This window comes from Canis aureus, chromosome 35, assembly GCF_053574225.1.
Source record: "Canis aureus isolate CA01 chromosome 35, VMU_Caureus_v.1.0, whole genome shotgun sequence".
Taxonomy (NCBI): domain Eukaryota; kingdom Metazoa; phylum Chordata; class Mammalia; order Carnivora; family Canidae; genus Canis; species Canis aureus.
Genome location: NC_135645.1, coordinates 951,525 through 965,809, shown reverse-complemented (window position 1 = coordinate 965,809; position 14,285 = coordinate 951,525). Strand labels below are relative to the sequence as shown.

The 14,285-nt window shown below is 57.0% G+C and overlaps 1 protein-coding gene across 15 annotated transcripts in view; it reads right to left on the bottom strand.

Moving 5' to 3' along the window:
- Positions 1 to 13,559, bottom strand: part of BDH1 (3-hydroxybutyrate dehydrogenase 1) — a 29,490-nt gene extending 15,931 nt beyond the window's left edge. For 2 of the 15 annotated variants that reach the window (XM_077884232.1, XM_077884233.1), the window contains exon 1: positions 4,422 to 4,548. Coding sequence is in view for 13 of the 15 variants with exons in the window: in XM_077884241.1 (XP_077740367.1) it covers positions 4,422 to 4,548; positions 7,636 to 7,880; positions 9,211 to 9,332 (494 nt within the window). In the remaining 2 variants the exon portion in view is untranslated. Of the gene's footprint in view, positions 1 to 4,421; positions 4,549 to 5,003; positions 5,140 to 5,217; positions 5,660 to 7,635; positions 9,134 to 9,210; positions 10,794 to 11,137; positions 11,327 to 11,615; positions 11,722 to 12,163; positions 12,186 to 13,404 lie in introns of those variants that run through there. The other 13 variants (XM_077884241.1, XM_077884242.1, XM_077884239.1 and 10 more) reach the window with 13 other exon arrangements.
- Between the last annotated feature and the right edge of the window lie 726 nt (positions 13,560 to 14,285).

Here is a 14,285-nt window from a genome sequence, read left to right as displayed (position 1 = left end):
CCTGAGATTGTGGCCTGAGCCGAAGGCAGGTGCTTGACTGACTGAGCCACCCGGGCGCCCCTGGGAGTTTTTCATTAAATGTTTATTTTGAAATGACTGTAGATTTAAATGCAGTTAAGAAATAACACAGGAGGATGCCCTGCAACCTTTTACCCAATTTCCCCCAATGGTAACATTTTGCAAAACTATGGCCCCATATCACAATCAGGATATGGACACAGATGCAGGGAAAATCTAGAACATTTCCATCACCACAGGGATCCCGCGTGTTACCCTTTACAGCCGCACCTACTTCCGTGCCACCGCACACCCTCTTTAACCTCGAATCTGTTCTCCATCTCTATCATTTTGTCATTTCAAGAATGTTATATAAATAGAGTCACACAGTATATGACCTTTTCAGATTGCTTTTTTTTTCACCCAACATATTTCTCTGGAGATTCATCCAAATTGTTGCAGGGATCAATAATTTGTTCTTTTTTTTATTGCTGGACTGTATTCCATGGCACGAGGATACCACAGTTTAACTAACTACTCAACTGTTTTTGTTTTTGTTTTTAAGTAGGCTCCACGCCCAAATGTGGGGCTTGAACTCACAGCCCCGAGACCCCAAGTCCCACGCTCTACTGACTGAGCCAGGTCAGGTGTCCCTAACCACTCAACTATTGAAGGGCATCTGCGTTGTTTCCAGTTGGGATCATGACAAATAAAGCTGCTATGAACATTCCTGTACAAGTTTTTGTGCAAATCTGTGTTTCTCTTGAGTAAATGCCCATGGGAACAGTCACCGGGTCATACAGTAGATGCAGATTTAGTTTTTAAGAAACCGTCAGACTAAAAAAAAAAAAAGAAAAAAAAAAAAGAAACCGTCAGACTGCCTTCCAGAAAATGTAAAGGTTTTGTTTCTTTTAAATTTTTTATTTTTATTTTTGGCTTTTTCTTTTAAAAATTTTAAAGATATTTTACCTATTTATTTGACAGAGAGATGGGGAGAGATCAAGCAGGGGGAGCGGCAGACAGAGGGAGAGGGAGAAGCAGACTCCCTACTGAGCAGAGAGCCCGATGCAGGGCTCGATCCCAGGACTCTGAGATCATGACCTGAGCCAAAGGCAGATGCTTAACTGACTGAGCCACCCAGGGACCCCCAAAACATAAAGTTTTTTAAATGTTCATAAAGATGTGTTATCCAGGGCAGCCCAGGTGGCTCAGCAGTTTAGCCCCACCTTCGGCCCAGGGCGTGATCCTGGAGACCCTGGATCAAGTCCCACGTCAGGCTCCCTGCATGGAGCCTGCTTCTCCCTCTGCCTCTCTCTCTCTCTCTCTCTCTCTCTGTGTGTCTCTTATGAATAAATAAAATCTTTTTTTAAAAAAAAGATGTATTATCCAACATTCTTAAAGAACAATGGGCTCACGAGACGGAAACAAGGGTCCTAGGAAAGTCTACCAAGGTAAACTCCTGTCCTTTGAATTGCCACAGAAGAATCTCTTTGGATTTTAAGTCCTGGTGCATGGTGGTCTCAGATGAGAGCAGAATGGTGTGGTTAGTACACCCAAAGGTAGTGAAATGACTTCATCCAAAGAGAATCGCTGTTTTCCCAAGACCCCTGGGAAGAAACAAGGTGACTCTTCTGGGCCAGATTAGATGTGTTCTTTCCCCGGCTGCCAGTCCCCTTTGTACTACTTGATACTTTAAAAAGTTAACAGAGGGAACCCCTGGGTGGCTCAGCGGTTTGGCGCCTGCCTTTGGCCCAGGGCGTGGTCCTGGAGTCCCCGGATCGAGTCCCACATCGGGTTCCTGGCATGGAGCCTGCTTCTCTCTCTGCCTCTCTCTCTCTCTATCTCTCTATGTCTATCATGAATAAATAAAATCTTTTAAAAAATTAAAAAATAAACAATAAATAAAAAGTTAACAGGTTACAGCAAGAGAAATAATTTATTTCAAACTGACTTGCCAGATTTTTTCTAACCTACCCATTAACCCATTGTCAAATACATTCAGGTCCAAACTTGACTCTCTGTGGGTGTACTCGCTAGGGCAGGCTCTGCTGCTCAAACCCAGCAGCCAATGGCCACTTGCTCCTCTCTAGAGAGCACAGAGACAGAGCTCCAGCCCTCCACACCCAACCTCCACGTGGCCAGACTGTACCTTCTCGGCCCCATCCAACTGCACTTGTAGGTCAGGGCCACAGCCAGTGAGCTCTTCTCTGAATGTGGCTGCTACCCCTTTGGGATTCCTCCCCTCAGAGAACCTACAGACTCTCCGGAGCTGAACGTGCACCACCTGCGAGGCTAGCGCAGCTGCTGGAGGAAGGGCTGGTTGACCTGCAGCTCGCTGCCGCCCCTTGCTGCACCCAGAATGTCCGTGGGAGGAACCTGGCAATCTGCATTTTAACAAGCTTCCCAGGTGCCTGTCAACTAAAGTTAGAGAACTAAGGTACCAAGGCCTTCCCGGGCCAGGACCTGGGCCCCAGAGCACTGTCATCAGGAACTTGCAAGGCCACGTTGGAGATGCCACCCCACGTCGGCCAGGGCATCATTCCGGCTTCCTCTCCGTCTTACCGGGCCGCGTCTCTTCCACCATGAATCAGCAGCAGTAGCCGGAAACCCAGCTTTCTGCTGAGAGGAGTCATGATTAAGTGAGTCAACAGGCTGACCCGAACAAGATGGGGCCTAGGAGGGACAAATGTCACTGACACAGTGCAGCTTGGGAGAAATATGGCCTCACACAGCAGCACACGCGAAAACAACGTAGTCTGGTCAACCTTGAATCGCCAGGGATGTGCCTGCCGACAGATCCCCGTGGGCCAAGGCTGGAGGGACAACGGAGCCCTCCTCCACACCTTTTTCAGGCTGGCCTGGAACTACACGTCCTGCCCAAGCCGCAAAGCCGAGCATTGGGGTTAAGCCACAGCTGTATGTGCAACCAGGATCCAGGAGGCGGGGAATGCATCAGTGAGTCTCCTGTCCTGGGCAGGGACAGAGCCTTCTGCCAAAGCCAGAAATTCAAAATCCGAGGGCTGTGCAGAGCCAGTGGGCAGGGCAGGTTGTCAGCTCAGAGTCCTTCAAGGGAGCCAGGCCCCGTTCCCCCTTCAGTGGGATGTGGCCTATGTGGGAAGGGCCATTTTATACTCTTCTTATATGATGGCTTCTGTTAATTGAAGCCCGTTTCCTACGAAGCTTCTGTGGCCCATGGAAATGCTTTTTAAAAAAAAAAAAAAAAGTTCAATTTATTCATAAGAGACACAGAGAGAGAGAGAGGTAGAGACACAGGCAGAGGAAGAAGCAGGCTTCCTCTGCAGAGCCTGATGCGGGACTCGATCCCAGATCCCGGGATCATGACCTGAGCCAAAGGCAGATACTCAACCACTGAGCCACGAGGCGTCCCCGATGGAAATGCTTTTAAGCAAATGGTCCCCAAAGCCTAAATGCATGTTCTTCTAGACAGACTCCTTCACAGGCATAGAAAATATCCATTGATCTTGGAGCCGTTGAATTTAACCTGACCCTTAATTTCACTCCTGTCAAATATAAAAGCACAAAAAGTGTATTATTCTTTCCCTGCTCTGGCTGCAAAAGAAGAAAATGAGGCAACAGAGCACTCGGACTCCCTTTGGAAAAGGCAATTCCAGAAGTTCTCAAAGAAGAGCTGCTCTTTTAATGCTTCCTCTAAATCACACAACCTACCAGGGAAGCCTCAGGATGTTTTTGGTTAACTGGTTTCGTGTGTAAGATTGAAAAAGAGCAGTTATCCAGGTGATCAGAGCATCGAGACACATCAACGTCCTACGCCTCCTGAGGGGCAGCACCCCACTTAGGGGTGACTCTTCCAACATCCACGTCTCGATGTACACGCAACGAAACACTACCCAAACCCAAACTGACAGGCATTCTTCCAAAGTGTCAAGGTCATGAGCTGTCCCCAGTAGGAAGAGACTGAGGACACACGACAAGTAAATGCAACCTGGGACCCTGCTTTGTACCTGGTACCAGGAAGTAGTAGGCCATTAGCAGGCCAGTGGTGATATTTGAATCCAGTCTATAGATAGTTAACCCTATTACATCAGCAGTAGTTTCCTGGTTTTGGTGATTGTGCTGTGGTTTTGTCAGACGTTCACATGTGGGGAAGGAGGTGAAGGAGATAGAGGAACCCTCTACTGTTTTTGCAACTTTTGCAGAAGGGCAGTCATTTCAACATTAAAAGCTGAAAAACATAAAGCAGGGGTGAAAGATCATCTTCTGTGCCCTGTGAAGGTCTTTATCTTTTGCGGACATCTCTGGGTTTCCTCTGCTGGCGGGCAGCAAGTACTGACCGACATCCTTGAGAGTCAAGCCTTCTTACCTCCCGCAGCGTCCATGTGTGGAGAGCTGTTTTGCCCAGCAGGTGTGACCCTCAAGGGGGCCTCCACCCTTTTGTTTCTTACCTTGTTCCGTTTCCTCTATCATAGAACCTCAGAGATTTCCCCGGGAGCTGTGACAGGGGTCTGAAGAGGCGGGCGGTCAGCATTGTGGCCACAAGAGGTGGGATGGTCAGCCTCCTCGCGGTGGGTTCTGAAACACACAATGTACCCTCAGCATTGCCTGGTCGCCTTCATGGGTGGACCCTTCAGGGGCTGAGGCAGGAGGGGTCGTTTTTGGCTCCAGGTTGTGAGCCTTAGCTGGGCTCTGGCTGGCGGGCTCAGGCCCGATCGTGGTACCCAGCAGTGTCCTCCGGCACCGCCTTCACCGAGCTGCAGCCTCATATGATGAGAAGAGTCAGGAGCTGGGTTCTAGGTCTAGCTGTGCCACCAACTCCCTGGAAGCGTGGGCCAGCTGTCACCCATCTGTAACATGTGGGACCAGACCACTGATCCTACAACAAAGTTAAGTAGCAACCACAGGGAGGACTTGGGGACCGTACCCCCCCGGGAATTCCAACTATATAAGCCCCATCCGCTTGTTCCCTATAACCAGATCATCCATCTGTGGTGACCCGGGGCATCAGCCTGCACTGTTTGGCCACTTGCCTCCACAGGCTGCTCTTCTGGCCCGTGGCACAGATCGACCAGACTCCACTCTCCACCTCTCTCTCCGCCCCCAGCACAGACAGGGCCTGGCTCTGAGGCGCAATTCATCAGTAGCTCTAGTACGTGGAGACGGGAGCTAGAGAACGACACCCTTCCATCAACTTAAACACACACACACACACACACACACACAGAGTCCCTCCCAACAACCTACCGGTCTCTTCTGAAGTCAAATCAACTTTACTGCAACAGGCCATGTACCACGTGGGGTCACTTCCAGCTACTCAGCACCATGACCAGTTGTGCATTATTAACTGTTGATTGGTGTGTTGCCTTTGTGGTGAACAGTGAGCCCTCCTGGCCCAGGGGAAGGAAGGGGTGGCTAAGAGGGAGCCAAGCAAGGCAATCACAGCCAGAGGAGCTGTTGCTCTTTCTCTGCTGAACCCTCCGAGCCCCCGCCCTTTGCACACCTGCCTGTGGTTTGTCAGGAACTACGGTTCTGCTCGGGAGGCAGCTCCCTCCTACCCTTGTGCTGCCACCCAAACCTAACCCGTAACCGGCCACCTGGGCCACGAGGTCTCTAACATATTCGTTATCTAGCCAAGCACTGCACTGCTCACTGTGGGTGGCAGGCTGAGGTATTTAATCCGTTTAATCCTCAAGAAAGGAAAACAAATGGGGACCCCTTGGCTTGTGGGTCTTCCCCGATTATGCAGCAGGCTCTTTCCACTCCCTACTCTCCAGGCCATCCTCAGCACTGTGGCCTCAGAGATCTTTATAATCCCAGTCAAGTGGTGCACCTGGGTGGCTTAGTCGGGTAGCGTCCGACTTCGGCTCAGATCAGGATCTCGGGGTCCTGAGACTGAACCCTGCACTGGGCTCTGGGCTCTGGGCTCAGCAGGGAGTCTGCTTGAGGATTCCCGCTCTCCCTCTGCCCTCCTCTGCTCACACACACGCTCTCTCTCTTTCAAATAAATCTTTTTAAAAAAATACCAGTCAAGGTATGCGACTCCTTTGCCCAAAGCCTCCCTCCTCTCCATGCCTGTTGGGAGTGGGCCTCTGTCTCCCTTCCCAACCTTGTCTGGTGCCGCCCTCCTCTGCTCACTGCTCCACGGCCACTCTGACCTTCTGAAAGCCTCTTGTGTGTGCCAAGCTCTTTCCTGCCTCAGGGCCCCGGCCTTTACTCTTCCCTCACTCCAGATGGCTGAGTCCTTCTGACTCTGGACATAAGGGAGGCGGATCCCGATCCCCCACGCAGCACACGCAGGTTGCTCCCTGTAAGACCACTCTTTAATCGAAAATCACCGTGTTTCTTTACTTCATCCTCCCCTTCTAAATCATAAACTCAGTGGGGCCAGGGGCCTTGTCCATCTTGTTCACCACTAAATCCTTCTCGCCTAGAAGAAGGCGGACACAAAGGAGGCACTCAGTGAGTCCGTGGGTGGGGATGAGCTGGGAGTAGAAAGTCAGCCTGTGGCCCGAACGGAAGTTTCCGTAGCAAGCACCTGGCAGGCAACAGCAAAACGGAGCCCGAGGTGGCCCTTCACAGAAGGCACACGCCCACGTGGCTCAATCTTTACCTGGGCGCCCCCCCACCCCACCCCGGGCGCCCCCCCAGCCCCCAAGCGGCTGGGCAGGCTGAGCACACGCATCTCCCCCGCATCTCCCCCTCTCCCGTCGGGACTAGAGGCTGAGGTCACCACCACCGGGTGACTCCAAAGCCAGTAGTCTCTAATTAAAGCCCCTCCATCCCTTGAGCTCAGTGCCTGCGGCAGAGACCGCTTCAATATTCTCTCCAGAGGGCTGCTTGCAATTTTTATTTTCCCTCAAGTCAGCAGTATCAAAAAGTGCTAGAGTCAAAATAGCTTAAAGTACATGAAAACTGGGATCCCTGGGTGGCGCAGCGGTTTGGTGCCTGCCTTTGGCCCAGGGCGCGATCCTGGAGACCTGGGATTGAATCCCACGTCGGGCTCCCAGTGCATGGAGCCTGCTTCTCCCTCTGCCTGTGTCTCTGCCTCTCTCTCCCTGTGACTATCATAAATAAATAAAAATTAAAAAAATTAAAAAAAATAAAGTACATGAAAACTAAAAAAAAAAAAAAGTACATGAGAACTCAGCCCTTCGAATAGCTGACTACTCACGAGGTCATCGCTTACACACCAAGAGGCAGGGCTTTAGGTCTCTTCTTGTTTTTGAAGTTTCTTAAATGTGTTTTTTCCACAGCAAACACAATGCCCGCTAGAGGCAGTGGGACGCCCGTGCGGTCTTGGGAGTTGCCTGCCGTCATTTTTAATGCCTTGTGCTGGGCTTTCTTCTCTGTGAACGTGAAGTTCTCAAACTTGAAAAGCTCTCACTTGTCTTTTGGTTTGGAAACGGAGGTGGCTGTGAGAGGTGGGTGCAGCAAGGAGGCAGGGTGACTTTGTGGGGAGGGGTGGGGGACAGTCTCTCGGGCCTTGACCTCAGCTGCCCCACTGAGGACTGCCAGTGACCAAATTTATAAGATGATGACACAAAACCAAGATGCTCACACGTCCATCTGTAATCTGGGAGAAACTCCTCTGACACTGAGAACACTTGGGTGTACTCTCAAGGGCGCCCCATTTCCACGGTCACTGTATCACCCATGCGCTACCTGGGGAAGGCACCTCCTCTTCAAAAAGAGCAGCGGGTGCATCCTTGGCCCAAAGCAGGGCTCCCCATGGCATTCTGACAGGCTTCCCTGCAGAGGCCCAGCTGGCTGCGGTCCTGTGGCTTAGGATCAAGGCCTCCCTTGCGAGGGACAGTCGCTCCCAATGCTGACATCCTTGGAAACGGCGAGCCATCAGATGGAAACAGGCACCCGGAAGGCAGGCCCCAGGCAGGGAAGAGCGTAGGTTTCTAGAAATGCAGTGTGGACGGGCCTCAGCACATCCAAGTGGGAAGGGAAGGCCCCGTCCTGTGGAGGAGGCCAGGCTGGGGTTCGGCAGGAAATCTGAGTAGGGCCCCACCCCGAGGTGCGGAGGACAGTCAGCTTCTGTGTGAGAGCCGCAGCCTGCCGCCACCGTGCTCTACGTGGCTGTTTGGAGCCCGGCATTTTAAAAGGCTAAATAACCAGGCAGCTAAGGTATTCCTGACCTCAGTGCGAAGCCTACACTCACCCTCTTAGGCCTACCCCCATCACCATTGTTGACTCCCTGCACTCCCCGGGCATTTGCGTGGGGAACCCCTACCCGGAGAGACAGAGCTATCACCTTCGGGTTCCCTCCGAGTACTTGGTAGCGGCCTAGAAGTGCCAGCCCAGCCCAGCGACACGAGGTGCCTGTGAGCTCCAGGGCCTCCTCAAGGCCGTGCACGGGGAAAGCTGACCGCCTTCAAGGCCCTAATCCCAAAAAGATACCAGTTACTCCTCAGAGACAGGATTATTCTGGAACCAAAGTCAAGAAGCATTTTACAGGGGCATTAATGATGGACGGTGATCTCACTGCCATTTGATCATAAACGGGGACTCCTAGGACTACGTGTGACGGAGACCATCAGACCATCAGACCATCAGACACAGCCACAGTAGTGGGGAGGGCGGGAGGCCAGAGAGATGGAGGAGGCCAGTCCGCGGAGAGGAGGGTCAAGCACAGGAGCAGAGGAGGAGGGGAGATGGATGCAGCGATGAAAGAGAAACACACCCCAGCCTCCTCGGGGCACAGCTGCTTCTGGGACCATCTGCCCTCCTACCCTCAGCTCTGTAAGGGCTGTGAGGTCTTTATTCTCCGTGTTAAATAGGCCTCAGGTGTCTGCTCCTCCTCGCAGGGAGATGACACCAACTACACTGAGCGGGTCTCCGCGCGGAGCGTTGATACAGACTCTTCAGCTTCCCCGCTTCTGGGACTGCGACGCTGTGGGTCTCGCAGCGACACCAGGAACCCGTGTCCCTTCCTCTCCACTTCTCATCTGTCCCTCCCCGAGTGTTACCAGAGCTGTCAAAATTGCCATAATCACAATGACAACTGCCAGACGAGGCAGGCATTCCATCCCTGGGATAACCAGATCGAAACCAAAGTCAAATTCTGCCTCTCAGTACGAGTCGGGGAGCACTAAACGGTGGGCGTCTCCGGCCCCGCTGGTGAGCTCTTCACACTCCCTACGGTGAACTCTCATAGCTTTAAATAGGATTTACATGCCAACTCCTGAATGTTTACCTCCCAGGGCCTTCTCCTCCCAACTCCAGACTTACACATCCGCCTGCCCGTCCATCATTTCCACCGGAATGTTCAACAGCTGATCCGTTATAAGCACCTGTCCACAGCTGAGCCCGTGCCACGGCACTGAACACCTGCTTCTCCAGCTCTTCTTCATTCTTGATCTTCTCTTTTTTTGCACACTCCACAGCCAGGCTGTTAGCAAATCCTGACTCCACCTTTTCAGTATATCTAGGACCCTCTGATGATCATCTCTGTCTAAGCCGTCTTCACTTCTTGCCTGGATTATTGTAGTCGCCACCCACTGGCTCCCTGCCTCTACCTTTGTCCCCCTTTGGACGCTGCTCAACAGTGGCCTGCCTGATCCTGTGAAATATGCAGATCATGTCCCTCCTGCACAAACTCTTGCTCCGAGTAAAAGCCAAAATCACTATGGATTGCCCCCGAGGCCGTCCGTGATCTGGGTCCTCATGACCTCACCGGCCTCATCCCACCTTGTTCACTACACCTTGGTTACCAGGGCCTTTCTTGCTATACTTAGAACATGACAAGTAACCTCCTGCCTTGGGAACTTTGCCCTTACTTTTCCCTCTACTTGGAACATTTTTCTCCCCCCGCCCCCATCCATAGGGCTCATTCTCCCACTTTGGTCTTTTACTCAAATATTTACTCAGTAAGACATTCCCTGGCTGGTCCATCAATCCCACCCCTACCCTGACATTTTCTATTCCTCCTTTCCCGTTTTCCTTTTTCCCCTCTCCTTGGCTTACTACATTATAACAGTATATACATTATACTTATTTATCTTATTTGTTATCTTCAGTCCTAGGAGAAAGTAAGCTCTGAGAGTGGGGGGGTTTTGTCTGCTTTGGTCACTGTCCTAGCCAACACCTAACAGTGCCCGCCACACAGTGGGCACATAAAATGTTAATTACTTAAGGGGGTTTTCAGCAGAGGCCTAGTGTGATCAGACTTTCATTTTAACACGTCTCACTGGGTTAAGAAGAAACTGAGGATGAACAAAGTGGAAGTAGGGGGACCATTATATGCTTGGGTGGCCATACAGGACCATCCTCTATAGCCTTCAAGGTTGTGCATGGCAAAAAAGTAAATAAATAAAAAAGAAAAAAAGAAAGAAAAAAGGTTGTGCACGGCAACTCTAGTGAATGGTGAAAAGGAGCTCTCTGGAGATAGAAGAGCTGCCGACCCCGACTCTGACCGTGACCGTAACCCCGGTGGAAACTACCAAGGTAACAAAAAGTGGTCAGAATCTGGCTACATTTTGAAGGTAGAGCCCAGTATGATTTAACTGACGCCTTTTAAATAAATGTTATTTATTTGACAGAGAGAGCACAAGGGGTGGGGAGTGGCAGGGAGAGGGAGAAGCAGACTCCCCAGTGAGCATGGTGTGGACTTCAGGTTGCTGGGTCTCAATCCCAGGGCCCTGCGATCACGACCTGAGCTGGAGGCAGATGCTCAGCTGACTGAGCCACGCAGGTGCTCCTTAACTGACAAATTTAAGAGGAGGACGTGCAAGAATAAAAAATCAAAGATATTTCCAAGATTTCCGGTGCGTACGCAAAAGAAATAAAAATATTAGTACAACTGACAAAGAGCCATTCCACTCGTAAGTGCTCACCACATTTCAAATCCGAGTGTAGGGATCCCTGGGTGGCGCAGCAGTTTGGCGCCTGCCTTCGCCCCAGGGCGCGATCCTGGAGACCCGGGATCGAATCCCACATCGGGCTCCCGGTGCATGGAGCCTGCTTCTCCCTCTGCCTGTGTCTCTGCCTCTCTTTCTCTCTCTGTGACTATCATAAATAGATAAAAATTAAAAAAAAAATTCAAATCCGAGTGTACACATCAGACCTCGGGGCGCCTCCGAACCCCGTCTCCGCGTTCGCACCTGCCCCGCGGTCGCTCAGCAAGCGCCGCACCCTCCGGTTTTCCAGGGCTGCTCACCCTATGCCACATCTGACTTGTCCACACGGCCAAGCCCTGATCGGGAGCTCGCTCCTCCACGAGGACTCCTCCACGATGCTGCTCCTGAGGCCCTACCTACAGGCCCGGGCTCCCGGCTGCTGCGTTTCCAGCTCGGCCCTTCCCTCCCTCCGCGCCTGCAAGTAGGCGGTACCGCGGGCGCCGGCGGGCGAGCTTCCCCCACGACCCCCGGGCCCCACCCGGACCGCGAGCGCCCCGCGGGGCGCCGGCCACTGCCCCCTCCTCCCCAGGGGCGGCTCCGGGGCCCGGCGGGGTCGGACCACACGCGGCGCGGGCCGAGCGCGAAGCCGCCAGCTCCCGGCGCAGCTTGGCTTCCCCGCGGGTCGCTCCGGGCCAGGCCGCGTGCAGCAGCGCCCGGGGCCGCCTCCGCAGGGACGCACGAGCCCCGGCCCCCGCCCCGGCCCCCACCCCAGCCCCGGGGGGACCCCAGGCCGCTGACCTCAGGCCGCTCGGCGCCCGCCGGCTGCAGGACGCGCGCAGGGCTCAGCCACGCGCACGGCGCCAGGCGCGGCCGGAACAGCACCCGCCCCACCCCGCTGCCCCTCCCGCCCCCACCCCGCCCCTTCCCCTGCTCCCCGGCACCCGCCGCGCCCCTGCTCCCCCCTCCCGCCTTCCACCCCGCCCTCCCCTGCACGCCGCGCGCTCCAGCACCCACTCTTCCCCCTCCCCGGCTCCCCTGCTCCCCCCGCACCCCTCCCCCGCACCCCCCGCCCTCCCCTCCCCTGCACGCCCTGCGCTCCAGCGCCCATCCGCCCCCGGCCCCTCCCCCGCACGCCGCGCGCTCCAGCACCCCCGGGGACGCCCCGGACGCGCAGGCGCCGCCCCGCTCCGCGCACGCCGAGGCCAGGGCGCCACCGCCGGCCCGGGTCCCTCCCTCCTCCCCGGCGGGGGCTCGGCTCCGGCCGCGCTCCCATTGGCTGAGGCTGCGCCGCCGCCCAGGCCCCGCGTCCCCGCCGCGCCCCGCAGCCCCGGGCCCCAGGTCCGCACCTCCCGGGGCCGCAGCGGGGGCGGGAGCTTCGCGGGGGCGTGGCGGGGCAGGGCGCCCGCGGGTGCGGCTCGGCCTCCCCCTCCGCGGCCCGGGGCGGCGTCCCTCCGGCGGGCGGGGGCGGGGGGGCCTCTGCACCCTGCAGCCTCGGGGCCGCGCGTCAGCCGGGACGGAGACCCAGACGGAGCTGGCGGGCGCCCCCCGGACCCGGACCCGGGACCCGCCCCCGGGACCCCCCGCCCGGCCAGGGGCCGCCCAGGGCCGCGGGGACCCGAGCGGAGGGCGCGGCGGGGGAGCTGCGGGGAGCGGCCCCTCCTGCCCCCGGCCTCCTGGGCGGAGCTTCCCGGCTGCGGACGGCGCTTCCCCGAGTCGGCGCTCCCGCCGCGGCTGCTCCGCCCTTGGGCTGCGGGGGGCGGGGGGCGGAGGGGGCGGAGGGGGCGGCTGCGCAGGGGGGCGGGGAGGGGGCGGCTGTGCAGGGGGCGGGGAGGGGGAGGGGGCGGCTGTGCAGGGTGGCGGGAGGGCGGAGGGGGCGGCTGTGCAGGGGGGGCGGGAAGGGGGGGTGGCCGTGCAGGGGGGCAGGGAGGGGGCGGCTGTGCAGGGGGGCGGGAGGGCGGAGGGGGCGGCTGTGCAGGGGGGCGGGGAGGGGGCGGCTGTGCAGGGGGCGGGGAGGGGGAGGGGGCGGCTGTGCAGGGTGGCGGGAGGGCGGAGGGGGCGGCTGTGCAGGGGGGGCGGGAAGGGGGGGTGGCCGTGCAGGAGGGCGGGGAGGGGGGGCGGCTGTGCAGGGGGGCGGGGAGGAGGAGGGGGCGGCTGTGCAGGGGGGACGGGAAGGGGGGGTGGCCGTGCAGGAGGGCGGGGAGGGGGGGCGGCTGTGCAGGGGGGCGGGGAGGAGGAGGGGGCGGCTGTGCAGGGGGGACGGGAAGGGGGGGTGGCCGTGCAGGGGGGCGGGGAGGGGGCGGCTGTGCAGGGGGGCGGGAGGGCGGAGGGGGCGGCTGTGCAGGGGGGCGGGGAGGGGGCGGCTGTGCAGGGGGGGCGGCTGTGCAGGAGGAACGGGAAAGGGGGGTGGCCATGCAGGAGGGCGGGGAGGGGGAAGGGCGGCTGTGCAGGGGTGCGCGGAGCGCGGCGGGGGGTGGCTGCGCAGGGCGGGGTGACCGCGGGGGGCGGGCTCCGCGCCTGCGGCCCCCCGCCCCCCGCGGCCCGGCCAGCCCCCGGGTACCCCCAGTCCCGCCCCCAGCCCGAGACCTACCCCTTGCGGGGCGTCGGCCTCCAGCGCCAACCGCCTTCGGGAGCGGCCGGGCTCGCGCGCGGCGGAGCAGGTGCGCCCGGACCCGGGACACCTGGCGAGGAGCCCGCGTCCTTGCAGCTCCCGATCGTGTTTGCAGACGTTGGAACCGGTCGGAGGCGACCGGGTGGTTTTTCCATTTGTCTTTTGATCGCACGAAGCGCATTTAAAGAGCGCGCGCCGCGAACCCGCGCAGGTCCTTAACCGCAGTGCAGCCGCAGAGCTCCAGCCCCGGGACCTGTGGGGCCAACAGGCCGCAGCTCCGGGGCCTCCGGAGAGAACGCGAACTCCCGGGACCCATTAGTGGCCGAGCTTCGTTTGGGTCCAATTGCAGAGGAGCGCGGATTGGCGGGGGGGGGGGCTACGCAGGTGAACCGGGGGCCAGCGCGGGCCGGTGGGGGTTAAAAAAACTTGTCAGCTTCTTGGGAGTGGCTGTGCTCTATCCCCAGCTCCTGACACACACAGTGTTGGTCACAAAGGCAGGATGCACGCAAGTCTCTGTACCCATTTTACAGACCACCTGCGGCAGCGCGCTCTGCAGAGTGCTCCCCCTGCACCTGCCACAGCCACAGCCCAAAGATCGTTACCCTGGGCTGCTGCTTTGAGGGTTATACGTTGCTAGGAAGGCGTTTAATTAAAGGAAGAATTTCTATTTCCACCTAAAAACCCAGAGGGCCTGACTCTGGGCCGAGAATGAAATGGAAATGTGGTTCTATTTATGGAAGACAGGGAAAGGACAAAGGACGCTTGGCCTGAAGGTCTATCAAACTGCGCCCGCCGCTGGCCTCACGTCTTCCCAGCCCATCTTTCTCTTCCAGCTTTGCTGAGGCAAACCACTGCATTCA